We start from the raw sequence: 25,978 nt of genomic DNA, 5'->3' as shown, positions 1-25,978 counted from the left end.
CATCTGACAAGACCCTGCAGGATCTGCCACACTTCTGCACACAGGTCTCTTGGCTGCGACTCTCACCATCTCACCACTTGATCAGCTCCTGTTTGAGGTCTCACACACATCCCATCGTCAGAGACCTCCCCTAGGATAGTTATCTACCTGTCACACTCCCTTTTATTACAGCACCCTGCTTACTTTCTAAGGCCATTAACACTTGTAACTAGTTTCCTTGCTTTCCTCACAAGAATCTAAACTCCTAAAAGGGATGGGGGCCAATGTCTTTCTAGAAAGCTCACTGTAGAACTCAAAAATAGCCAATGTATTTGTGCACTTTCAAGAGGGCAGGTGCTGATCTAAGCACTTTCTGTAAAATCCTCAAAGCAACCCTCAAGAGATGATGGCAATGGACTTCCCTGGTGGTCCAGTAGTTAGGACTCGGCGCTTTCACTGCTGGGGCCCCAGGCCGATCCCTAGTCGGGGAACTAAGATTTCACATGCTGTGTGGCACAGCCCAAAAAAAGTCAGTCAGCCAGTGAATAAATGGAACAAGGATCCAAACTCAAAGCAGTCCAAGTCTAGAGCCCAAGGTCTTTACCCCATAGTATGCTGTATTCCAAGAGCCAGCAGGTACAAAAAGCTTAGCAGAATGAATGAATGGGTATGCATGTGCTGCTAGGAGGAAACTTGAATCAGCCCCAGAGAACTCCAATTCTGGGAACACTGAAACAATCAACTGAGCCACCTCACCTGTGATTAGGTTAGCGAGGCCCATCAGGTAATCAGAACAAGATCACTGCAGTACTAATATAATCAGGCAATACTTTCTGAAGCTGGGGCAGACCAGATTCCTGGTCTGGATTCTACTAAAGCCACAGCTGGTTCCAAGTGCAGGGAAATGCTAGACTGGTGTTCCCTGATACATCTTCTACTCAATCAATCTCCTCTCCATTGCTGCCGCTATAAAACCTCTCCCACCACGATGGTTCCTGCTATCTTCTGTTTAAAAGAAAAAGACCAGGGCTTCCCTGGTGGTGCAGTGGTTGAGAGTCCGCCTCACAATGCAGGGGACATAGGTTCGTGCCCCGGTCCGGAAGATCCCACATGCCGCAGAGCGGCTGGGCCCGTGAGCCGTGGCCGCTGAGCCTGCGCGTCCGCAGCCTGTGCCCCACATAAGGGAGAGGCCACAACAGTGAGAGGCCCGCGTACCGCAAAAAAAAAAAAAAAAGACCAAAAAGAAGAAAGTATTTGGAAGTTAATGATCAAGCTATTTGGCATTGGGATTGGAATTTTCCTCAACTCTCCATCTGAAGGGCTGGCATTTATGGTTACCAATTTTCACAGGAAGCTTTTTTTTTTGTAGTTTACCACTCCTCCACCTCCACCCACACATCCCTGCCAAGCCGCTGACTCTCGACACCGCCAAGAAAACCAAAATGAGGCCTCACTGTTTTTCATACCACCAGCCTTAGAAGCCACATCTCTCCCTGAGGCTCTGCACATGAAGATGAAACAATGAGATGCTCGGGCTAAGTGACTTTATTAGAGAAAGCCAAGATGACAACGGACTTAAGAGTTGGCATTGGGGCCCTTCTTCTTGCCAAAGGTAGGCACAACATTGACAAAGCGCCGGTTGTACTGCATTCGCCTCTTGGCCCGGCCCGTCTTCTTCTTCTTTTTCTCTTGTTTGGCCACCTGGGAAAAGGGAGGAATGATCAAACCTGGGTTGCCTCTTCCATGCCTTCCCTCAGGTTCATCGCCAGGAAGGGAGAAAGCAAACAGGGCAAGAGCCAAGGGTTCTGGCTTAGCTGTGCCAGAAGAAAACAAAGTCCAAACAACACCACTAATACTCTCACTTACCTTCGGTGTCTGACCTCTTACTTTCCCGGCTCGGGCCAGGGAACCATGAACTTTACCTGTGGTAGGAAAGGAGGACAGCAAGCAGTTAGAACAAGAAGGCCCCACCCAGCAGAACCCTTTCTCCCTCAACTCAAGTTTAAAGGCAAGATGGGCCCAACAGGGAAGGAAAAAGTCACAGAGATTTGAATTCTAAGAACGTCTAGTCTGGTACATTCTGGGGTGTCACTTCAGAATCTTCCAGCTACTGACCTTAAGGCCTAAAGAGCACTTTGAGATCTGGTCCGACCTCCTGATTTCAGTGAGTAAATTGGGACACAGACAAGGGTCGTATCTACTAAGTGACTGAAACAGAACGACACTCTGGCTCAGTCTCCCATGCACCTCTCAAAAAGTTCATTCTGGGAGATGTAAACAGGAAGAACCACCCCGGACTGAACACACACCCTACACCCATGAGCTTACAGAGCAGTTCAAAACACAGACCTCCCCAACTCACCTCCAAGCATGCGGCCGGCTACTTCCAGAGTGCTCAGAGCCTCCACCCCACACTGGCCCAGGGTGGCCTCATCCTCTAGGGGTGTGCCTGCCATGAGCAGGACTTGATCTTCTGGAGCGATGCCCTCCAACGACGCTACATGAGCCTACAGGGAAAACGAGACTCAGCGTTCCCGCGGCGGGCGAGGATGAAAAACACAAAAGACCCCAGGGAGCACCACGGAGCCTTACCTTGATCTGGGCGACCGTCTCCTGGCCGGTCACCTCGAGAGTGTGTAGCTCCTGGGCGCGGACAAAGAGCTGCATGTTGGCGACTGAAAAGAAAAGGGGGGGGAGACTTTTAAGAGAAGAAATACTCTGGGCGAGAGGAGGCTCAGGAAATGGGTGGCAGGCCGGGGACGACGGCGTCGAAAAGTGGGTAGTCTCGGGGTCTCACATGGGTAAGGCCGGGCCTGCCAGGGAGGTCGGACGGGGACTGGCCCGGCCCCCAGAGCAGCCCTTCCTCCCCTGTTTTTCCCGCGTTCTCTAACCTCGCGGCCAACCTGCGAGCCCTTCGGATCCATCCGTGGCACAAAGCTTACCTGAACCGCGGATACCGCTGCCGCTACCGCGAAGATGGAGTCGAGAAAGAGGACGGAGCGAGGGCGCGCACGTCCTCACCGCCTGCTGCGTGCCACGTCACTGTTGAGCGACCGCCAAGGCCTCTGACTTTTGCACCGCCCTAGGCCGCCTGGCTCCGCCTCTTTGCGCTTTGCGCAGGCGTTCTCTCAGTCCCGGGGGCGGGTGGGGCAAGCCGGAAAGGGGGGTGCAGGGCGAGCCGGAAGGGAGGGGTGCAGGGCGAGCCGGAAGGGGCGGGACCAGGCTGGTTGCACGCGCAGAAAGCGAGTGTACGGGGGAGTTCAAGATGGCAGCGACCGTGTTTCGGGCTGTGCAGCGGGGCTGGAGAACCGGTGTCCCGCCGGGCTGCGGGATGCGGCGACTGGTGAGAGCGCTGAGCCTGAAGCTGGGGGCAAAGGGCTGGGTGGAGGCTCACTGTATTTCTTGTAGTCTAAAAACCGCGTCCCTACCTAGGGGGCACTTTTCTGGAGCTCAGATAAAAGATTGACAGGGAAGGTGGCAGGGCTTGGAGCGCGTTTCGGAGTGTGGGGCTTGAAATATGATTGGAGGACAACTTGAGTTAGTTAGAACTGGGAGGTGCTGCACATAGACTCTCGCTGCCTAGTTTTTTGAAGGGGAAACCGTACCAGAGTGTGGGAGTTGGCCCCAGATCGTTGGCGACACTTCTGAGAACCTAGGACTCACGATATATAGGCCACTTCATCTTCTCATCCTCATTGTACCACTGGGGCCTATCAGGAGTCCAGGGTATCTGTTGGGAGGACAGACTCCGGAATGTGACCTTAGGTAGGTTGTTTGCTAATGTCTTAATCTTTCTTGGATGTACACAGGAGGGTAATAAAATAACTTGGTAATAAACCTAACTTGTCGAATTAAGTTGTAAGCACTTAGTGCCTGGTAGTGTCCATATGAGGCCGAAATATTCCCGGTGAGGGAGGGTCACATCGGATGAGTGTGAGTGGGAAATTATCACGATTGCTGAAAGAGCCTAACCCAGAACTAGAATAGTTCAGTAGAATCTTCACAGGAAACTTTAAAATACTGAAAAGTGCCGTATTGGCCACACTTACGGTTACTCAGCTTTTCAGATGTATACACACACTTCTCATTTGAGTCCCACAAAAATCCTGAGAGAGGCAGGCCCTTGCGAGTTCCTGGACTTCTTTTTTGGTCCCGCTTGTACCCTGCACCCTGGCAAACTGAAGTCTGGTGCTTTCCTACCTCCAGCCTTTTATATTTATACTATTCTCTTTGCTTATCATGTTTCCTTTTTCTACTTAACTGAAGTTCTCCCTATTCTGGGGTGGTGGATGGGGCGTGGGGGATGGGTAGGCTGATGGAGAGATTTTTTTTTTCCCCCCCTCGGAGCCAGACCCAGGGGCCTCCTGATTACCCCAGCTTCGTGGAGTCTGTGGATGAATACCGTTTTGTGGAGCGCCTGTTACCCCCCGCCAGCATCCCAAAGCCCCCAAAGCATGAACATTATCCCACTCCTAGTGGCTGGCAGCCCCCCAGAGGTGAGCTGGGTGATGGGGATGGCTTGAAGGCTGCAGGGAAACATCCCCCTCCCTAGAGGTCTATCTGCCCTGGCTGAGGCTCTGTACTCCCCAGAGGGTTCAGGACTTGTGTTGAGATCTCTCAGAGCTAGCATCTATCTTACGTTCAACAAAGGGCCCAGGATCGGAGACCTGTTTGGCCAGTACCCATCCATCCCCACTACTGGGGTGAGGTCTTCCCATGTGGGAAAAGTGAAGCATAGAGAGAAGACCCAAGAATTTGGACCCCCACCTCCACCCCCGGCCATAATTGAGAACACAGCTTGGGAGGTGGGCAGTTCTGGGTCCAAATTTGGCTTTGCTGTCCATTGCCAGTATGGTTGAGTTAGTCACTTAGCTTCTCCCAACCTCAGTTTCAGCAAAATAGAGATCATCTGCTCAGCACATAAAGCATGTCATGCAGAGCCCAGCCTGTGGTAGGTGTTCAGTTCTTATAAACCCCCATCCCTTTGTGCCAGAGATTGATTTTAGCCTCCCCTACCCAGTGGAGAAGGGCAAGGATTGGCTCCAGAGGGGGACTCAAAGATCCCGGGAGGCATAGCCCTGACCTCGTTTCTTCTTGAGCACCTTCTGGTGCCAGGCCTGTGCTGGGCCTTGAGGTACCAGGGTGAACAAGCTGGTCCTGGCTCTAAACTTAGGGAAAGAGCAGGTCTCCTGATCTGAAGTCTGGAGGTGGCTTTGCCGTTAGGTTCACTGACCCCCTGCACACTCTGAGGAGAAAGGCCTTGGCTGAGGTGAGATGAAGTCTGGGAACATTTGATTTATCACTGTCCCTCTCTGTCATAGACACCCCACCCAACCTGCCCTACTTTGTGCGACGCTCTCGTATGCACAACATCCCAGTCTACAAGGACATCACGCATGGAAACCGTCAGATGACCGTGATCCGGAAGGTGGAGGGGGACATTTGGGTAAGTGGGTGGGTGGGTCAGGGTCCGATTCTGACCTTTCAGGGCTGAAGGGATGGGAACCCTCTAGAGGGAAAGGTGTGACCAGGCCTGATTCATCCTCTTCCCCCAGGCCCTGCAGAAGGATGTGGAAAATCTTCTGAGCCCGCTGCTGGGGAAGACACCTATCACCCAGGTCAATGAGGTGACAGGTACCCTTCGGGTCAAGGGCTACTTTGATCAGCAGCTCAAAGCCTGGCTTCTGGAGAAGGGCTTCTGAAGCCCAGCTGAGCAGCCTGCACGACCAGCGTCCCCCTGCGGCTGGAGTGCTGGGGATCTCAGGAGGAGGGGAGTGGCTGTTGAGGCAGCTGGGGGAAAGGGGCACAGAGACCAGGGCTGAGGGCCTTGGAGCAGGCCTTGTTTGCATCAAGGAGGAAATGGGACTCTGTATAGGTGCCAGCACTGGGGAAGGGTTGTCTAATATTGGAGACCCACCAGGAACAGCCAAGCTAGGGGTGAGCATTAATTCCTCCATCCCCCCCACTTGGGCATGTTCCTGCTTTCCCTTCATTGGAGCTCTTTGGACTCAGCTATTCAAGCTGTAGAGGTTGTTGACTGTCCCTGTGTTGGAAGCAGTAGCCCAGCCCAGTTTACAGGAGGGTAGCACAGGGCAGACCCATTGGGCACATTCCTTCCTTGACCCGCAGACCCTCACCGTGGCGAAAAAGTCCCTGAGCCCTTGCTCTAGGTCAGACCTGACTTGGTAGAGGCTACAGAGAACACAACATGACTCAGACATGGGTCCTGGGGGTCTTCAGTTCCAAGGGTAGTGCACGTCAGCCCCTCGGCTCATTGCTTTTACCCGTGGAGAGGCAGAAAGGCCAGTTACCTCTATTCCATTCTATATTGAGAGTTGGGTCTGACTGGGTTTCCAGCTCCAGCAAATTAAGTGATTAGCTTTAGCTGGTCTGCCCACAAGGGGCTCCTTGAGAGCTCCTAGCAGCCCAGCACAGGGCCGTCTTTCCCAGGTTGCTGACCTCGTATCAAGGCTGGACGGGGTTTGCAGGCAGGAAGATGCTGACCTTTTGTCCCTGCCGTCCCATCCCACCCCAGCCAAGGAACCTTCACACTTGCCCCATCTTTGGGAGTCACAAGGGCCAAAGGCCTGAGTTCCCACCCCACCTCAGCAGCAAGCTGGCTTAAGACCGGGTTCAGAGCCTGGCTCCCCTACTTGCTCTGACCTAAGGCAGGGTACTTAACCTTTCTGGGGTTCAGTTTCTTCATATGTAAAATGGGTATATCTTCCTAATACCTTAATATTCAACATTGTGCCCAAGAACAATGCTGGCTTGTGTAAGTAAACCCTCACTCCTGGAGATTCCAGGCCACTCTCGAGTCTACGGCCTGAGTTAAGAAAAAGGAGCATGGCACACTGATCCTATCACACCAGTTCCACCAGTCATTAATGCAAGTTTTTATTTGGCTGTATATACAATTCAAGCTATTAAAATTTGTACAGTATTTACAAATTAAATAATCATCTGAAACTGTCTCCAGCAACTCCTGTAACACAACACTGAGGGGCAAAAGACAGGGGCAATTAACGCCTGGGCTCCTGTCGTCCCCACCTGGCCCAGAGCCTTTTCTAAACTGGAAAGACAGGGAGCTTGGCACTCCTGCTCCCCTTTCCTGGGGTCAAGCATTCAAATTCAAAGACAAAATTTAAGCCAAAAGACAATAGCAAGGAAGTAGTTCCAATTCTTCTAAACTCAAGAAAAATTCTTCTAAGTTAAGAAGTTGCCTTCTGTAGGTTCTGGGGCTTGCAGTGGTTCAGAAGCAGACACAAGAGCCCTCAGCCTAGAGTGAGGCTGCACAGTGGCTGCTGGGTGAGACCAGGGACAGTCTCACCTTAGACAAACTGCAGGGAGAAAAGGGCCTGGGGGGGAGGGGCAGAGCAGGGCCCTTCAGTGCTGCCGGCCTGCTCCTCCACCCCAGACACTCCTTTCCCTGAGTTGTGTGGTTGCCAGTAAGACATGGAAATGCCACAGGGCACAAGGGGCACAGCCACCACCACAGAGGGCTCCTGGGGAGTTTGGGTAAGAAAAGGACATCAGTACCAGTCTTGGTGGGTGGGCCCGGGAGCAAGTTCCTGGCCTACCTCCAGCCCCGAGTCCACACTTAGGAACGGGAGCTAATACTGTTCGGCACTGCAGCGTGACTCCACACACGGGGGGCTCGGAGGGGCCCCCCTTCTCCCAGAAAGGGGTTGGGCGGGTCAGAGGGCCTCTCAGACACTGCACCTGCCTTCGTGGCCCCAGCAGAACACAGGGCTGAAGGGTTGGAGAGGAAGGCTGAAAATGACCCAAGATCCCCATGGCTGCCCGGGACTGTAAGGGCTGGAGTCAACTGGGGCCTCAGGCCTCTTTCCACTTGGTCAGATGCCACCTCCTGTCTCAGAGCTGGGGGTTACTACTCCCTGGTGCAGATAGAGAGGGAGCTGGCACTTGGTGGCAGGACATGTTCCAGCGAGGACTGCTCAAGAGTGGGGGCAGGGGCCAGGACTGGGGCAGTGTCAGTGGGCAACAGGGGACTCCAACTTTTGCAGGCGACGGCGGCGGAGCTCTGCTGCATCAGGCTCCCCATCCTCAGGCAGCTCCTCGGTGCCCGCTGACTCAGGAGCTGGGGACAGAGAGGTCCAGAAGCGGAACCCAGAGAAGTCCCCTGCCCCACCCCACTGTAGGCTGACCGCAACTACCTGAAGGCTTTTCAGGTTCAGGGGCTGGTGGGGAGGCTCCCAGGGATGGGGTGGTAGCCTCGGAGCTGGGGGTGCTGGTGGAGAAGGCAGCAGTGACAGCTGTAGGGGCAGTCTCCTCAGTGGGGTTGGCTGAGGTGGCAGGCCGGGGGGGCCTAGGAAGAGAAGGGACGAGAGGAGGGCCTTGGCATCCTGGCACGACTCGAGAGATTCTGCCCTCCGTGAGCCTTGCAGGGTGCGCTCCAGCGCCGATGTGCCTCGCAGCCCCAGTGACTGGCAGACACGACTGAACACACGTTGAGTGAATTCTTGGAATTCTACACCACAGATCGATTGTAAACCACTTGCAGGCAGGGACCATTGGCCTTGTTCACTGTTACACTGCAGAGTTGCCATTCTGAGAGGCCAGGCACCTTCTAGAGTACCAACTAAGACAGTGCACTGAATAACACACAAAGCACGCAAGTCTCAGACCCAAGCTCCCCTCCAAGTCTGTACCGACACTGCTGGGTGCCAGGCACTTTGTATATGTCCCCTGCGAACAGGAATTAGAACTCTATTCAAATAAGGTAATGAAGGTCACAGAGCAAGTAATAAGATCAGGACTTGAACTCGGGCCAAGCTGGCTCCAAGTGACTGTATTTGCTGTCTCAGATCAGGGGCAGCGATTCCCAGTCAAAGTGTCACCCTGTGTCAGGAGAGTATACATGATTAACTGAAGTACTGGGAACTATATACGAGGACAAGATTCAAGGATAGCTCTCTAATAAACACCACTCCTCCTTAGATCCAGACAGGCCTTCTGCAGTGGGAGGATAAAAAGGCACCAAGAACCCCGACACCTTGGGTGTGCCAACAGATAGAATGCCTGAATCGACACGTATCACAGGGTGGCAGGGGAGAAAAAGGCCCAGAACCACTGCTGGGAGCCTTTTCTCGGCAGCCCCACACCCCTACTGCCCACTCTGGCCCCCGTGTAGACGGACCCGAGGGAGGCGAGCACGGTGAGGTACTGGTTGATCTGCAGCATGGCGGCATCCAGCAGCGTGTGGATGTTGCGCAGGCTCTGTAGCCGGGCCTCCAGGTGCTGCCGCTCGTGGCCTTCCAGAGCCCGCAGCTCCTCTGGAGTCAGCCCAGCAAAGCCGGCAGGAGGCACAGGCATCGGGGGGAAGGCTGGAGAGAGAGAGGGGGGCTCAGCCTGGGCTGCCCGGGCCTGACACCCCCCCACCTCCCAAAACAACCCCAAGAGCGGCCCAGCTTACCAAAGGGTGGAGGCAGTGGCATGCCCATCCAGGGGGGAGGGAAGGGGAAGCCTGGGGCAGGGCCAGCGTCAGGGGTGGAGGCGGAGCCAGGTGCTGGGGCAGAGGCAGCAGAACCAGCTGTGGTTGTGGCTGCTCCACTGGGCCGAGAAAGGGCTGCGAGAGAGCAAGAACAGGAAGTTATCTGTTCTGAGGGGCCTCTGCCTGCCTCCCTTCCACCGCCCTGGCTGGCGTGCCACCCAAAAGACTCACCTGCACTGGTGGACGGAGGGGCCACAGCGTCTCCAGAGCTGGGGGGAGGTGGGACAGGAGGAAAGGGGCCCATGGGGGGCCACAGCGGGAACATGCCTGGAGGGAAGGGAGGCAGGAGGCCCTGGGCGACTGCAGAGAGAGGACGGGGTGGTGAGAAAAGGTCCAAACTGAGATGGAGCCAAATCGCAGGCAAGGGACCGGGTGTTGGGGCTCTGTCCTCTGCTCCCACAGGCCCTCTCTGAGCCCAGCCCGGATCAGACATGACCGCAATCATCTGCGTCTCTTCCTGTGACCAGCCCCCCAGCCCCAGACTGAGCTTCGAGGGCAGGGACTCTGATTCACCTCCGCCATTTCCCACTCCCAGTCTGGGGCGAGAACCCAGCAGTGTGCTGGATGGCCAGATGAGGGCCACTCACAGTTGGGGGGCTGGGGCAGGAGTGGCGGGGGGTGGGGGGCAGGTGGTGGCCCCTGATCCGCAGGCTCAGGGGGCGGTGGTGACTGGGTCGGCAGCGACGCCCGAAGGACATCCATACGGCAGGTGGGGCAGGTCTGCTGCCGCTGGAACCAGGAGCGCAGGCAGCTGGGGGTCAAGACCAGGCAACAGTTAGCAGGTGCCTAGGGGTCTGCCTTCCAAAGCCACTCCCTGCTGCGCAGGCTGCTCAGGGCATCTCCACCTGGTGTGGAAAATGTGGTTGCAGGGCAGTCTCTTGGCACCAGTCACCATCTCTTCTCGGCAGATGATGCAGACGTTGTCCATCGCCTGGAGTTCCTCTGGGGTGGCGTCTGGATACCTGGTTAGGACAGACCGAGGACGCGTCGAGACCAGAGCTGCAGGCGGGGCACCTGGGGCACAGCTTGGGCGAGCAGCTAGGACACACTCACTTACAGCGTGTTCATGTTGCGGATAGCTCGGCGAGACATGATGGCATCTGTCACGGCTTTCTTGAACTGCCTGAAAAGACAGTTTCAGTAGAAGGAGGGAGACGGAGGGGAGGGGTCAGAGCTGTGGCAGGGCAGGGCTAGGCTCACCTCATGGCCAGGTACATAGGCCGGATGGCAAAGAGAGGGAAAGTGTGCACCTTGATCATGATGGTCATGAAAGCCATGTACAGCAGAACCTTGATAAAGCCTGGGGGCAAGGGGTGCAGAGAGCGGCAGGTCACAGGACCTGGTAGGCAGGGCTGGGGACACTGGTGCAGGTCAGGGGAGGCCAGGCTCGTCTCACCTGTAAACAGCTCCGTGTAGAGCATGTACACGGCCTTATTGTCCCAGGGATTCTCGCTCTGGAGGTCCACAGAGTGCAGCACGTACTTGATGAAGATGGTGAGCACCATGGTCATCAGGATGGCATACTGGGGGTGGGGGACGGACATAAGGACACGGGCCCCAGGCTCCAGCCAAACTGCTGTCCCCAGGCCCATGCACAGCGGAGTGCCACGGTACAAGCACAGGCTTGGACACAGCCGGGGTCCTCCTAGCTTCTCCGCTCACTAGCTAGTATGACCTTCAGCGACTCGTAGACCTCTCTGAACCTCAGTTTGCTTGTCTGTAAATGACAGAATTAACTGTTCCTTTATAACAACGTTGTTTTGCTGATTAAAAGAGATGCAGGTCAAGTGCTCAGCACAGGGCCCGGCATACAGTAAGCACTCAACAGACGTGAACTGTTGTCCCTGGACACGTTCTTCCTTTGCTGGGGACACACCTCCCCAGCTGTCCATCAAGCTAATTCCTTCTGTCCATCAACAGCCAGCTCCTCTGGCACCAACTTCCAGGAAGCCTTCCCTGAGCGCCAGGTCAGGGCTCCTCCTCCACACGCGCCTTTCTGCGCCGTCCCCACTCTCCTAGGAGCGCGTAGAGGGCAGGGGCTGGGACTGACTGATGGCTGCTCCTTGGTGGCCCACACGGGCTGGCCACAGAGCAGGTGCTCGATAAAGGTTTGTCAGGGCACAACAGTGCCACCTTGGGCTTGTCCTCCCAACCTCCCAAGCCAGTTTTACCTCAAAGCCAAACACCAGCTGCACAGAGGCCCCACGGGTCAGGATGCTGTGATAGGCATGGCTGACGAAGAGGAAGTCCAGGATACCCAGGAGGAACATAAGGGCTGTGGGGACCCCCCAAATGGGAGGTTGGTGGGGTCAGCCCAGGGCCTGACAGCCACTTCCTGCTCTAAGACAGCTCCCACCCTCAAGCCCACCATGGCCCCAGCCATCTAGTCAGGTGGGCACACTCCACTGAACCCAGCCCCCTGGGAACTCCAGTTCTGCCTAGGGGTGGCCCAAGCTCCAGGTGAGGAGGCAAAGAGCTAAGGGGCTAGGCAGTTGAGAAGCCCTGGAGTGGAACAGGCAGAGATGATGCAAATTAGCTTCCTAAATTATCTTTCCTGTACAGCTGAGGGCCGAGGGCAGCCTGTGCTCTACGGTACAGGTCCGTCCACGGTTAGTGACTTTTCACGTTCCAGTCCTCCATGGCGCCTCTTCTCCCTCCAGCTCCCTCCTCTCCACTCCCACGGGTCTCACTCACAGACAATGCGGCAGTGAAAGAGCCAGGAGATATTGGGGCTGCGTTCCATCTGAGGTAGAGGAGAGAGGGGGCCCGTCAGGAAGGCTGGGGCTCACCCCATGTCCCCAACCCAGTCCTCACTCCACAAGCCTGCCCTCCAGCCCTCTGTGTGCTCCAGAGAACGCCCCCCCACCCCTGACCCAACTCACAAAGTCCACACGGTCCTCAGCCAGCCAGTGAAAACACTTGAGGAAGAGGAGGAGAGTGAAGAGCGCAACAAAGCGGGGGCTGAAGTCGTCCCGAAAGACAGTGAAGGCCAGACAAGTCTCAGTGACAGCATACCAGGAACGTTCCAGAAGATGCTGCAGGTTGGGCAAGGAATGATGTGGAACTCAGACATTCTGCTTGCCCAGCTCCCTGCCCCTCACCTTTGGAGCCATGAACATCTCACCTCCATCTCTGCTGCCCTCAGCTGTCCGAAGAACACCTTGCCCATCACCTTGCCCAAGAGGAAGACAAGGACGAAGGCCTGGATGTACAGGACCTAGGAGTGAGGAGAGGCTATGGTTTGAGGTCACTTTCTGCTTTGCTCTGTGCGGGGCTCATCATTCAGGAACCTCTCCACATCCCCATCAGAGTTTGTTCAAAGTTAGGCCTGGCAGCTACTTCACTTGTCTCCTACTTACCTGACCTTTAGCCCCACCCCTGTCTCAAACAGACTCCTCCTTCCCTCCCAGGGAGTTCCTCCCTCCCTGAGCCCTGAACTCACTGCCATGCTGGGGCTAGACTTGGTCAAGTACACCACGGTGGGGTAGAACTGGTGCTTGAGGTAGTAGGCATGAGCCACCACGGCCCCGGTCAGCGCCAGGCTGGCCGCCATCATCACGGCGGTGCGGAACATTGCCCTGGCCTAGGGACCTGCAGGGGGAAAGAACCGTGTGATGCCCATACTGTGCACACCTAGAACAGTGCCTGAGACGCAGTGCTAATAAACAGGAGAAAGAAAAGGAAACCTCACTTCGTCCTCACCATCATCGCATCAAGAATAGCATATACTCCCCCATTTTACAAATTAGAAGACTGAGACTCAAAGGGGTTAAGTGATCACACTGACGCAAGGCCAGCAGCCTGGGTTAGTCTTGTTTCAGATCTAGGGCTCTTTCCACGCCGCCTGCCAGACCGCCGCCTCCAGGGAAAAATAAGGAAGGGCAGCAGAGTCGGAAGAGGAGGGAACTGCTCCCAGTGCCCCTAAAGTGACGGTGATGGAGTGGGATGCAAAAGCAGAAATCTCCCGCAGCGGGAACGTGCGGCCTGGACCGGGAGAAGCCAAGGCGCTGGGGGGCGCAGCCGGGCAGGCGACAGCGCCGGTGACAGCTCCGCCAGGGTGGGCAGCTCCGACGCGCGCCCCGCGGGAGCGGGCGGGGTACGTCAGCCTGGAACCCTGGCGCTCCCCAAACCCCAGGGCAGTGTCAACTCGGGGCACCGGAGAAACGGCCGACAGTCAGGATGCAGGGGCGGGACGGAGAGGGACCCGGGTCGCCTCCACGGTCGCGCACCTGTAAACGCCAGGAGCTGCGAGCGTCGCAGGCGGGGCCGGGACTCTGAGAGCGGCCGCGCGGGAGCCTGTCTACGGCCAGATGACAGGCCGAAAGCGGGCGGCGGGGCTGAGGGGGCGCGCCGATCCCGGAGACCTGAAGGGGAAAGATCCAGGTCCCGACTCCAACCCCAACCCGGGCCGGACCCCGGCCCACTCACCAGGAGCCCAGCGCCGCGAGCCCGCTCAAACCCCGCGACTGCGGAGGCGACTCCGGTTAACAACACTCCCCACCCACTGCGAGCCGGAACTTCGGGGGTGAGACACCTCACTTCCGGCGGGGCGGGGCGGGGAATGGATCGTACCAAATGCCGCTTTCCCTTGCCCGCGCAGCGCGCTCCCTGCGGTGCCGGGAACAGTAGTCCCACCATCCAACTGGGGTTCGTGCTCACGGTTCGAGCGACATATGGGAGAGGTGGTCTAAGCGGAATAGGGCAATCCGGAGAGGATTAGAGACTCCCTATTTATTAGTCACAGATGGTATCGTCTCCACCTCTGAGTGGACTCAACCTCCGGAGGACTCGCAAAGCGGCTGGATTCGGTGGGGGAGGGGGGCATTGTGCGGGCCGTACCATTTGGAGGGGTGAGTATGCAAGGGACAGACATTACAGGCCTAAGAGAAATAAAGTGTCTTAGAGACTCATTCCAGGGAGATTCACAACAGTTTGACAAATCAGACGCTTTCTAAGAGAACTGGATTCAGGAAAGAAGCATATATCTCCTCCTAGATCACCCCCAAGTTGTGTGGGAGTGAGTTGGGTCCCCGTGGCTGCTACTGATTGCTCGAAATAGAGTTACGCGGACCAATAAGAAAAAGAAAGGAAAATCGCTGGCCTATAGAAAGAGAAAAGCAGGTGAGCGGTTGCTAGGGGCGGAAGGTAGCGTTGCCTAGGGCTAGGTCCAACCCGGGTGGGCCGAGAGTAGAAAAGGCGCAATCCGTGGGCGGGTGTTCCGAGTCTGCCCCAGGGGACGTTTGTTGCGCTGCGAAAGGGATCTGTGCCTGAGACTGTGGAGAAGGCAGACCTTTCATTCCGGCTAATCTTGGGATGGGAGTGTTCTGTGCAAAGGGACGGATTTCAACGTCGCATGCCCGCACCCCTCCCCAAGCCTACAGCTTTGCTGTCCTTATGTCATTCAGTGCTGGGCCGTAGGTGCAGCTCCCCCTGGTCTTGGCTGTTTATGTCTGCTTCGCAGCCGACCCAGTCGGCTCGTTGACAGAATGGAGCTAATACACCCACTTTGTGCCTTGCGTTTTCCTCCATCATCTAATTTAATCATCAGTCACTAAAGTTAATAAGCTAGGTGGTGCTATCCTCATTTTACGTGGGACCAATTGAGGTTCAGAAATTTAACAAGTCTTGGGATTGGCACCAGATCTCTCTGACCCGATATTCGCGTACCGTTAACCTCAGTCACCTTTACCACCACCTGTTGACCTGAATTGGCCTGACCAGTTTGGCTTGTAACCTGTCACTGAGTTGGCTCCCCCATAAGGCCGTCTATGACTTTCTAGTGACTGCGTCCAGTAGCCAGCTTTCAGTTCTTGCCTGACTGAACCTCTCTCTCCTTCTTAAAAGTCTCCTCCCTGAGCTTCTGTGACCCCACATGCCTCTGCTTTTCCCCCCAGCTATGTCTCTGTCCCCTTCCTTTTATTTAAATGCTGTCCACATTGGCCACTTCTGTCTGCTTTCCCTGCATGATCCTCTCTGCTCCTGTGGTTTCAATACCCCTGCCCTGTTGCTGATGACTCCCATGTGAGGTCTTCAGCTGGGCTCTCTCCTGCTTTAAAAAAAATTCAGTGTCCCTAGTCCTCCACCCCAACCCCAGCTCCAGAAACGTGGGCATCACACTCACCATCTCCCTCTCGATCTGCCCCCCACATCCGAACTGGTAATTCAGTTATTTATTCAGTTGTCTGCAAATACATATCCCATGCTGCCTGTTCTAGTAACTTAGGATGTCAGTGAACAAAGCAAAGATCTTTGCCTTTGTGAAGTTTCACCCTAGTAGATGTGGTGGACAATAAACCATATACATAATGTAAGTGCATTATCTAATATGTTGGAAGGTAAGAAGTGCTGTAGGGGGAAAGTAGAGCAGTACAAAGGGGACCAGGAGTGTGGTGGGGTGCTCGAAGCAGGTTGCAGTATCAGCGAGAAGATGACATTTGAGCAAAGAGTTGAAGGAGCTCAGTGGATGTCTGGGTAGAGTTGCAGCTAGGTAAGGGTGGACCAGTCCTGGTTTGTTGGAGGCGGTGAGTGTGGCTGGAGTAGAAATAGCAAAAGGGTGAGTAGTAGGAGAGGGGGACCGGGCCAGAAGGTGTTGGCCATTATAGGGACTTTGACTTTTACTCTGAGTGACATGATAAGCCATTGGAGGGTGTTGAGTAGAGGTGTAACATGTCCTGCTTAGGTCTAAAAGGATCACTCCAGCTCCCGTGCTGTGGGATGTTGTGGGGTGGAGGACAAGGGTTTGGAGCAAGGAGATCAATTAGGAGGCTCTTGCAGTACATCAGGCAAGATACTGGCTTAAAAAAAAATGCACAGGGCTTCCCTGGTGGCGCAGTGGTTGGGAGTCCGCCTGCCGATGCGGGGGACACGGGTTCGTGCCCCGGTCCCGGAGGATCCCGCGTGCCGCGGAGCGGCTGGGCCCGCGAGCCATGGCCGCGGAGCCTGTGTGTCCGGAGCCTGTGCTCCGCAGCGGGAGAGGCCACGGCAGTGAGAGACCCGCGTACAGCAAAAAAAAAAAAAAAAAAAAAAAAAAGCACAATGTGAGAGTTGCAAGTTAAGTTTTATTTGGGTCAAAGTAAGGACTGCACCCCAAGAGACAGCATTACAGATAGCTCTGAGAAGCTGCTCCGAGGAGGCAAAGTGGGGGAGCCCGGTTATATAGAAGTTTTGTAACAAAGGGCAGGTAGTCTGAACATCAAAGGATTATTGTTAATTAAAGAAAACCAGATATATCAAGTTAAGGAATTTAGTTCTTTTCTATGTATGGGAAGATGCAAGAGTCTGGGCTCACTGAAATCATTCCTTTGATGTGCACCTCAGCTATCTGGGGCCAGCATCCTGTGTTTTCACATCCTGAGTTTCCTCAGGGCTCACTGGCTCTCGTTGGAGGGCTGCAATCGTTGATGGCTGTGACATCCTTTGTTTACTGATATGGCAGGAAATATTCCATTTATCAATATGAAGTTCTATTGAGTCTACCTCCTGAGTGTCTCTAGAATTTATTCTTTCTTCTCCATCTTCATCTCCTAGTCCTAGTTCAGACCAGCATCATCTCATGCTTGGGCAAATGCAACAGTCACCTAACTGATCTCCTTTCCTACACTCTCCTCCCTATTAACTGTCCAAGCAGTGGCAAAAAAGATCCTCTGACACCTCAGTACTTGCTTCCCTTCCCTTTCCCAAACAACTGCCCTTCAGGCCTATGCCCCATTTCTGGGGGCTCCCGATGCACCATACATACCATAACCCAAGTGGGACCCTCAACTTTCTTTTTTTAATTAATTAATTAATTTGGGGGTGCTGCGTTGGGTCTTCGTTGCTGCACGTGGGCTTTCTCTAGTTGTGGAGAGTGGGGACTACTCTTCGTTGCAGTGCGCAGGCTTCTCCTTGCAGTGGCTTCTCTTGTTGAGGAGCACGGGCTCTAGGCACATGGGCTTCAGTAGTTGTGGCATGCAGGCTCAGTAGTTGTGGCCCATGGGCTTAGTTACTTTGTGGCATGTGGGATCTTCCCGGACCTGGGATAGAACGTGTGTCCCCTGCACTGGCAGGAGGATTCTTTTTTTTTTTTTAAATAAATTTATTTTATTTATTTATTTAATTTTGGCTGCGTTGGGTCTTCGTTGCCGTGCACAGGCTTTCTCTAGTTGTGGTGAGTGGGAGCTACTCTTCGTTGCTGCGGTGCGTGGGCTTCTCATTGCGGTGGCTTCTCTTGTTGTGGAGCATGGGTTCTAGGCACACGGGCTTCAGTAGTTGCAGCATGCAGGCTCAGTAGTTCTGGCGCACAGGCTTAGTTGCTCCACGGCATGTGGGATCTTCCCAGACCAGGGCTCGAACCCGTGTCCCCTTCATTGGCAGGTGGATTCTCAACCAGTGCGCCACCAGGGAAGCCCTGGCAGGCAGATTCTTTATCCACTGCAACACCAGGGAAGTCCGACTCTCACCTTTTGTATAGGCCTTTCCTTCTCCAAAGACTGTCTTTCTCTTCAATTATCAACATAGTAGACATTGCTTAACTCCTCAGTCTGGATGGGGTCCCCTTCCATGTGTTCCCACAGTGCTTTGTGTTTCCCCCATCATGGGGCTTAGCACCCTGTGCTGACATTGGCAATGGACTTAAATGTCACTTGCAGAGGCCCTGAGCTTAAGGATGGAGGCCTGAGTCTTTTTTCCTCACACTGAACAGAAGAAGTAGATTTACAAGCAAAGAATATCACCAGTGTTAAAGAAGGTCATTTTATTATGATAGAGGGGTCAGTCAATCAAGAAGATATATAACAATCCTAAACATTTGTGCACCTAATAACAGAGCTTCAAATTACAAGTAACAACTGATTGAATTGCAGGGAGATATAGGCAAATCCATAATAATAGTCAAAGATTTTAATAATCTTCTTTCATTAATTGATAGAACAAGAAGTAGGCAGAAAATCAGCAAGGATAGAGTAGACTTAAGCAAGACTATCAACCACTTGACCTGATTAACATTTCACCCAACAAGAGCAGAATGCATGTCTTTCTTAAATGCACATAAAACATTTACCCTGACACACATATTTGGGGACATTAAACAAGACTCAATAAATTTAAAAGAATTCAACCCACATAAAGTATTTCTATGACTGCAATGGAATTAACTTAGAAATCAATAAGGGAAACATGCTTGGAAAATCACAAAATTTTTGGAAACAAAACACTTCTAAGTAAGTAATGGATTAAAGAATAAATCAAAAGGGAAACTAGAAAGTATTTTTAACTTAGTGAAAATGAAAACACACATAATAGAATTTGTGGGATTCCACTAAAGAATTTGGGGGAAATTTATAGCACTAAATTCTTATATTAGAAAAGAAGAAAGTACTGCTTATGACCTCAGCTTCCACCTTAAGAAACTAGAAAGAGAAGAGAAAAATCAAACCCCAAATAAGCAAAATAAAGGAAGTAATTAACTCCAAAAAGGAAATCAATGAAATAGAAAACAGAAACAAAAAATAGAGAAAATCAAAGAAACCAAAAGCTGGTTCCTTGAAAAGATCAATAAAATTGACAAACTTCCTAACCAGATTCATCAGGAAAAAAAGAAAAAGATACAAATTACCAATATCAGGATTGAGAGAGGTGACATCGCTATAGATTCTACAGATATTAAAAGGGTAATAAGGGAGTCTCATGAACAATTTTATGCCAATAAATTAGACAAATTCTAAGAAGAGGAGCAAGGCAAGGGTGTCTGCTTTTCCCACTTCCACTCAACATTATACTGGAGGTCCTTGCCAGAGCAATAAAGCAAGAAAAAAAAAGCATACAGATTTTAAAAGAAGAAATAAAACTGTCTTGGTTCACAGACAACATAATTGTCTATACATATAATCCTAAGGAAGCCACAAAAATGTTACTAGAACTAACAAATGAGTTCAGCAAGGTTGTAGGATAGAAAGTCAATATACAAAAGAAACTGCATTTGTAAATACAGTAAACAATCAGAAATTAAAAATTTTTAAATACTACTTACAGAGCATTAAAATATGAAATGCTTAATGATAAAATTAATGTAAACATATGCAAGACTTATACAGTGAAAATTATAAAACATTGCCAAGAGAAATTAAATATCTAAGTAAATGGAGAGGAATACTGTGTCTGTGGATCAGAACACTTAACACTTCTATGGTGCCAATAAAATAGAGAAGATTAATGAAGTTCAAAGCTGGCTCTTTGAATAAGCTAATAGGCAAAATTCTGGCAAGACTGATCAAGAACATAAAGTGAAGGTAAAAATAAACAATATAATGAATGAAAAAGGGAGATAACCACAGACAATGGAGATTTAAAAATAATAAGTGTGGGGACTTCCCTGGTGGCATAGTGGTTAAGAATCCACCTTCCAATGCAGGACACATGGGTTCAATCACTGGTCAGGGAACTAGATCCCACATGCATGCTACAACTAAGAGTTCGCATGCCACAACTAAGGAGCCCGCCTGCCGCAACTAAGACCCAGTGGCAACCAAAGAAAAAAAGAATATTCATCCTTTAACAAAAATAATAATAATAAGGGTGTAGTAGGTGCAATTTTATGGCAACAAATTTGAAAACTTAGGTGAAAGTAACAATTTCCTAGAAAACAAAAGATGTGTAAAACTGACCCAACACGAAATAGAAAACATGACTAGACGAATAAATATACTTTTTAAAGTTGCTAAGAGAGTAGATATATTTTTTTGGCCGTGCTGGGTCTTAGTTGTGGCACACGGGATCTTCGTTGCAACAGGCGGGATCTTTAGTTGCGGCATGTGGGATCTAGTTCCCTGACCAGGGATGGAACCCGGGCCCCCTGCATTGGGGGCGCAGAGTCTTAACCTCTGGACCACCAAGGAAATCCCTCATGCCTGTTTCATAGATGAGGAAACTGAGGCAGAGAAAAGTTAAGTGACTTGCCCAAGGTTTGCACAGCTAATAGGGAAAGGCAAAGTCAGGATTTAAAGCAGGCAGTGTGATCCCACAGCCCCCCCTCTCACCCTGTGTACTTTGTAACATGTCCATTTTCTCAATCCCCGTGACAACGTGTTGTTTCATTCACGAGAAAGTGGAGGCTCAGAGAGGCTAAGGGACTTAACCTCAGTCACCCTGGAGAGTGGCTGAGCTGGCACTGTCTGGTTGCCTCACACACCACAGCCCTCCTAGTCAGCTGCCAGGTCCCATTGCCTGGTCCCCACTCCCCCAGCGCCTGTGAGGAGTTCCACCCCCCAATTCAAGCAGTGTCAGGGGGCTGAGTCATTCCCAATAGTCTCTGGGCAAAGCCAGGGAACAGCCACCACAAGGCTAGACAGCCTGGCCATCCTCGGAGGGCAGAGCAGGCTCAGAAGCCCAAGTCTCTGCCCGCTGCAGGGTGCAGGCAGCCAGGTGTGAGGCCACATCAGGGCGCAACTCGGGCCACCATGGGCTTCAGGGAAAGGGACATACATTACAAGGGACAGGTCTGGGGACAGCACCTATCACCCAAGTCTAGTTCAGACAAAGAAAGGTGTGGCTTGGGCAGTCAGCTGGCACCCAACCAATCAACACACTTTTAATGGAACCTTTTATGTGTCAGACAGGGGTCTGGGTGCTGGGAACTCAGTTGTGAGTAAAAAGACACCTTCCACCCTCCTGAGCCTTCTTGCCCAGGATAAGAAATCTGGGGCACACACCTTTCCTCGTACTTCTCGCTTGCTCCTGTCTCTTTCCCCTTAGAATAGATGGAGTTTCCCTCTTCCCATGGATTCAGTTGTTTATTCATCCAACAAGTATATAGTGAGTCCCTGCCATCATCCAGGCCTCGTTCTAAGTGTAGAGAATGCAGTTGTGAACAAAATAGATAAAAATCCCTGCCCTCACGGAGCGTACAGTCAATAAAAGACAACAAATACACAAGGAAACACATAGGGAAGTGAGGACTTCGGGAAATCAAGAGGGTAGGGGAGGTGGGGCAGATGAGGAGGACCCTGAGTTTCAGAAAGGAGGAGAGACAGTTCTATCTGAGCAGGAGGTGTGTACAGATATGGATTCAGGTAGATTCAGGAGCAGGAAAAGAGAAAGAGTGTTGGAGGTAAGGAGTGAGAAGTTGTGATTAGTTATCTGGGAAAGAGGGCGTAGGAACTTTGTATCGAGCTGCAGTAGGAGTGCCAGGAAGCATGAGTGTCCAAAGAATTTTATGACCTTAGAGCCCTGAGTTCAAAGGGAAGCAACCCTCTGGTTATCTAATTTATTTTCTCCTCTGTTGCAGGTACTCAGTAGGTGGATGGAAGGGTTCAGCCAGAGTTGGAGTCTCCTAGGCGTGGTAGTTTTAGGATATGTCCATACATTCATGATACCTCTCTTTTCAAGAGGTGGACCCTAATTCCCCTCCCCTTGAGTATAAGCTGGACTCAGTGATTTGCTCCTAACGAATAGAATAAAAGTGATGGTGTGAGACTTTGGAGGCCTGGTTACGAAAGGCACTTTGGCTTCCTGCTTGCTCTGTCTTGGGTCAATCGCTCTGGAGGAAGCCAGCCGCCATGTCATGAAGACACTCAAGCAGCCCTATGGACAGGTCCACATGCTGAGGAACTGAGGCCAACAGCCAACAGCCATGGCAGTGACCCCCTGGGAAGGGGATCCTTCAGCCCCAGCCAGGCCTTCAGATGACTGCAGCTCTGGCCAACTTCACTACAAATCTCATGAGAGACTGTGAGTCAGAACCTCCCAGCTAAGTTGCTCCTGAATTCCTGACCCACAGAACAGCAAGATGAAATGCTTTTTGAAAAAAATTTAAACCCCAAAGTTCTGGGGTAATTTTTACACAACAATAGTTAACTAATACCCCAGGTGTCTTGGATAGAGTGAGGAGCGATTGGAGCGTGGGCTTCTACCTGGTAATTCAAGAACCCAGGCTCCTTGTATCTGGTGGTCCTACCATTCCCTAGGGACCCTTGGAGTTACCTGGAAATCTTCTGCATTTGGCTGGAAGTCAAATGACAGTGAGGCAGATCGTAAGAGAGGGAAGTTTTCAAAGGCCATACCTGGTAATGAATAATAAAAAGGAATGAAAAATGGGATGAGGAAGTGACTTTTAAGATGGGACCAAAAGGTGATTAGAAGGTAGGAAGGGAGAAAGGAATTAAGATCAGTGGGAAGACCTCTGGCCTGAAAGTCTGGGTGTATTTTAGGAAGGAAAGAGAATCCCAGCGTGACTGGAGCTTGGGGAGAGAGGCTGAGAATGGCCGAAAATGAGTCTGAGGAGGTGGGTGGAGCCAGATGGCGCAGGGTCTTGTAAACAGCCTCTTAGGACTTTGTCCAGGGTCAGTGGGAAGAAACTGCGGGTTTCCGCAGGAGATAGCTGAGCGGATCTGGACGGAGCGCCGGCCTGGAGGAGGGAGGGGAGCATCAGTTGGAGCTGGAAGAGTGGTCAGGAAGCTGATGCAGCCGCTCAGGGAGAGATAAAGACAGCCTGCTCTGGGCTGGGCAGGGTGGACAGAGATGCTGAAGGGATGAAGGGCCAGGAGGCAGCATTTGACTCTGTGTGTGTGTGTGTGTGTGTGTGTGTGTGTGTGTGTGTGTGTGTGTGTGTCGCGGGGGGAGCAGGCTGGCGGAGGGGAGGGAAAGGGCCCCAGCAGGCCCAGTCTTCTATGTGGAAAGTAGAATTATTCTCAAGGACAGGGGAATCCCAGAGACAGCAGGTTTACAGGCAGCATGTTGAGTTCACTTTGTAAAATAATGCAATATTTGATACGTACAAAATAATTGATGTCAAATATACATAAGCAATAGAGTGAAATAATAAACACCCAACTTGAGAAACAGACTATTAGCAACATTGCCGTCTCCCATCACATCTCCGTCTCCCACCACAAGATACCACACCCCTAATTTTATTATTTTTATTTTTTAAAATACCTTTTTATAGTGTATTCCTTCAGATGTATTTTTTTTTTAATTTTTTTATTTTTTGGCCAAGCCACTCAGCGTATGAGATCTTAGTTCACAACCAGGGATGAAACCCACACCCCCTGCAGGGGAAGCGGGGAGTCTTAACCACTGGACGGCCAGCGAAGTCCCCTACTAGCTTTAAATATTAATTATTTTTAAACTCATTACCTTGCTTTTATTTCTCTCATAAACCCAAGTTGTTATTTTATTATAAATATGCTTACAAAAATGTTCCAGTTAATCATTGAAAGGATTTTCTTTTTCAGTGCAAAATTGTTTTAATATACATTTATTTATTTTTGGCTGCATTGGCTCTTCATTGTTGCATACGGGCTCTCTCTAGTTGCAGAGAGTGGGGGCTACTCTTCCTTGTGGTGGGCAGGCTTCTCACTGCAGTGGCTGCTCTTTTTGCAAAGCACAGGCTCTAGGCTCACGGACTCAGTAGTTGTGGCTCACGGGCTCTAGAGCGCAGGCTCAGTACTTGTGGTGCACGGGCTTAGTTGCTCTGCAGCATGTGGGATCTTCCAGGACCAGGGCTCGAACCGGTGCCCCCTGCATAGGCAGGCGGATTCTTAACCAGTGCGCCACCAGGGAAGTCCCTTCAGTGCAAAATTGACTGCACTCCAGGTAAAGCTGCCAATAACTTGATCCACCTCAGCAACTGGCTCAGACTTTCTGCCCAGCCACTGCCCCTCCCATTGCTTTAACCACTTGTTGCCTACTGCCCCATGGGATCTGTATCACTGGGCAAGGCAAGATGTGCCTCAGCATTCACTGAGATAGCAATTTTTCTCCTCTAATCTATTAAGGAGGTAAATTACATTAATTTCCTTGTCTCTAACCTTGCAGTTTTGGAGTAAATCCAACTTGGGCACCGTGTGTTATCTTGTCTATATATTACCAGGTTCAGTTTAATAATTTGCTTAGGATATTTTACATCTGTGTCTATGAGCCTGCAGTATTTCTTTCTTTTTTAGCTTTTGGTATCAAGTATGCTACCTTTATGACATGTGAGAGGGAAGGTCCCTCTTTTTATATACTCTGGCAGGATTTGTACAAGAAAGAATTATTTGTTCTTTGAATGTTCGGTTAATCTTACTGTTGGAGCCATATAGGCCTGGGGTTTTCTTTGTGATAAGATTAAAAAAAATTTTATTTTATTGAAGTGTAGTTGATTTACAGTGTTGTGTTAGTTACTACTATACAGCAAAGTGATTCAATTATACATATATATACATTCTTTTTTCAAAATATGCTTTTCCATTATGGTTTATCATAGGATCTTGAATATAGTTCTCTGTGCTGTACAGCAGGACCTTGTTTATCCATTCTATATCTTTGAGGTAAGATTTTATCTACTGATTCAATTTGTTTAATATTATAGGACTAATCAGGATATATATTTCTACTTGTTTTAGTTTTGCTGAGTTTTATTTCTTTACAGGGACTTGTCTATCTTTATATAAATTTAAATACAAATAGTTAAATTGTATAAAATATAAAAGTTGGCATAAAGTTGTTCATAATATCTTCATATTTTTATTGTCAAACCTATCTCCCTTTTCATTCCTGTTATTGTTAATTTGTGCCTTCTCTTTTATTAATTTTTTTTATTTTCATTTTTTGTTGTGCCTTCTCTTTTAAAAATTACTCTGAAAAAAAAATAATAAAATAATAATAAAAATTACTCTGAATGCATCTTGCCAGAGGTTTGTCAATTTTATTGTTATCATCAAAGAACCAAATTTTGACTTTTCTGGTTCTTTCCATTAGTATATGTTTTCTATCAATTTCTGCTCTTTATTACTTTACTCCTTCTATTTTTAATTAGGTATAATTTTCTGCTCTTTTTAAAAAGATACTTATTTTGAAATAACTTTAGAGTTACATAAAATTGCAAAAGCGGTGCAGAATTCCTGTATACCCTTCACCAAACTTCTTTCTCCCTGCAATTGATTTCTAATCTCATAGCACTGTGGTTGGAAAAGATGCTCAACATGATTTCAATTTTCTTAAATTTACTGAGGCTTGATTTGTGACCCAAGATGTGCTCTATCCTGGAGAATGTTCCATGTGCACTTGAGAAGAAAGTGTAATCTGCTGTTTTTGGATGGAATGTCCTATAAATATCAGTTAAATCTATCTGGTCTATTGTGTCATTTAAAGCCTGTGTTTCCTTATTAATTTTCTGTCTGGATGATCTGTCCATTGGTGTAAGTGAGGTGTTAAAGTCCCCTAATATTATTGTGTTACTGTCAAGTTCCTCTTTTATAGCTGTTAACATTTCCCTTATGTATTGAGGTGCTCCTGTGTTGGGTGCATATATATTTATAATTGTTATACCCTCTTCTTGAATTGATCCCTTGATCATTATGTAGTGTCCTACCTTATCTCTTGTAACATTCTTTATTTTAAAGTCTATTTTATCTGATATGAGTATTGCTACTCCAGCTTTCTTTTGATTTCCATTTGCATGGAATATCTTTTCCCATCCCCTCACTTTCAGTCTGTATGTGTCCTTAGGTCTAAAGTGGGTCTCTTGTA

The 25,978-nt window shown here is 50.6% G+C and overlaps 3 protein-coding genes across 5 annotated transcripts; 1 reads left to right on the top strand and 2 right to left on the bottom strand.

Moving 5' to 3' along the window:
- Positions 1-1,506: 1,506 nt before the first annotated feature.
- On the bottom strand, positions 1,507-3,013 carry FAU (FAU ubiquitin like and ribosomal protein S30 fusion). Its single transcript, XM_082627213.1, has 5 exons — positions 2,922-3,013; positions 2,572-2,654; positions 2,342-2,486; positions 1,846-1,901; positions 1,507-1,680 (listed from the first exon to the last, which is right to left on the bottom strand). The coding sequence occupies exons 2-5, from the start codon at positions 2,644-2,646 to the stop codon at positions 1,555-1,557; spliced, it is 402 nt and encodes a 133-aa protein (XP_082483339.1). The 5' UTR covers positions 2,647-2,654; positions 2,922-3,013; the 3' UTR covers positions 1,507-1,554.
- Positions 3,014-3,127: 114 nt separating this feature from the next.
- MRPL49 (mitochondrial ribosomal protein L49) lies at positions 3,128-6,713 on the top strand. 2 transcript variants are annotated; one of them, XM_082627211.1, is made up of 5 exons: positions 3,128-3,322; positions 3,563-3,744; positions 4,327-4,475; positions 5,301-5,425; positions 5,535-6,713. In XM_082627211.1, exons 1-5 carry the CDS (start codon positions 3,245-3,247, stop codon positions 5,679-5,681), a joined length of 681 nt encoding a protein of 226 aa, XP_082483337.1. In that variant the 5' UTR covers positions 3,128-3,244; the 3' UTR covers positions 5,682-6,713. The 2 variants fall into 2 exon arrangements, with proteins under 2 accessions (XP_082483337.1, XP_082483338.1); XM_082627212.1 differs by lacking the exon at positions 3,563-3,744 and having other exon boundaries at positions 3,174-3,322; positions 4,331-4,475.
- A 143-nt stretch (positions 6,714-6,856) lies between these two features.
- Positions 6,857-14,025, bottom strand: SYVN1 (synoviolin 1). Of its 2 annotated transcripts, none has more exons than XM_082627209.1 (16): positions 13,922-14,025; positions 12,936-13,084; positions 12,618-12,710; positions 12,376-12,528; positions 12,188-12,236; positions 11,665-11,768; positions 10,890-11,016; positions 10,694-10,793; positions 10,551-10,616; positions 10,339-10,455; positions 10,081-10,244; positions 9,665-9,793; positions 9,416-9,568; positions 9,140-9,326; positions 8,157-8,308; positions 6,857-8,080 (listed from the first exon to the last, which is right to left on the bottom strand). In XM_082627209.1, exons 2-16 carry the CDS (start codon positions 13,065-13,067, stop codon positions 7,974-7,976), a joined length of 1,833 nt encoding a protein of 610 aa, XP_082483335.1. In that variant the 5' UTR covers positions 13,068-13,084; positions 13,922-14,025; the 3' UTR covers positions 6,857-7,973. The 2 variants fall into 2 exon arrangements, with proteins under 2 accessions (XP_082483335.1, XP_082483336.1); XM_082627210.1 differs by lacking the exon at positions 13,922-14,025 and adding an exon at positions 13,723-13,901.
- Positions 14,026-25,978: the final 11,953 nt, after the last annotated feature.

Source organism: Mesoplodon mirus, assembly GCF_964341445.2.
Source record: "Mesoplodon mirus genome assembly, chromosome: 7".
In the NCBI taxonomy this organism is placed as follows: domain Eukaryota; kingdom Metazoa; phylum Chordata; class Mammalia; order Artiodactyla; family Ziphiidae; genus Mesoplodon; species Mesoplodon mirus.
This window is presented reverse-complemented; position numbering and strand designations above follow the sequence as displayed.

Bases quoted from the DNA above. Each gene is read 5' to 3' on its own strand.
- FAU (XM_082627213.1), bottom strand. From the start codon at position 2,646: ATGCAGCTCTTTGTCCGCGCCCAGGAGCTACACACTCTCGAGGTGACC. The intron at 1,902-2,341 runs GTGAGTTGGGGA...TTCCTACCACAG, and splicing joins AGCCGGCCGCATGCTTGGAG to GTAAAGTTCATGGTTCCCTG. The intron at 1,681-1,845 runs GTAAGTGAGAGT...CCCTTTTCCCAG, and splicing joins TAAGAGGTCAGACACCGAAG to GTGGCCAAACAAGAGAAAAA.
- SYVN1 (XM_082627209.1), bottom strand. From the start codon at position 13,067: ATGTTCCGCACCGCCGTGATGATGGCGGCCAGCCTGGCGCTGACCGGG. The intron at 9,794-10,080 runs GTGAGTGGCCCT...CTCTCTCTGCAG, and splicing joins CCTGCCCCAGCCCCCCAACT to TCGCCCAGGGCCTCCTGCCT. The intron at 9,569-9,664 runs GTGAGTCTTTTG...GCTCTCTCGCAG, and splicing joins CCCTCCGTCCACCAGTGCAG to CCCTTTCTCGGCCCAGTGGA.
- MRPL49 (XM_082627211.1), top strand. From the start codon at position 3,245: ATGGCAGCGACCGTGTTTCGGGCTGTGCAGCGGGGCTGGAGAACCGGT. The intron at 3,323-3,562 runs GTGAGAGCGCTG...CTCGCTGCCTAG, and splicing joins GCTGCGGGATGCGGCGACTG to TTTTTTGAAGGGGAAACCGT. The intron at 4,476-5,300 runs GTGAGCTGGGTG...TCTCTGTCATAG, and splicing joins TGGCTGGCAGCCCCCCAGAG to ACACCCCACCCAACCTGCCC.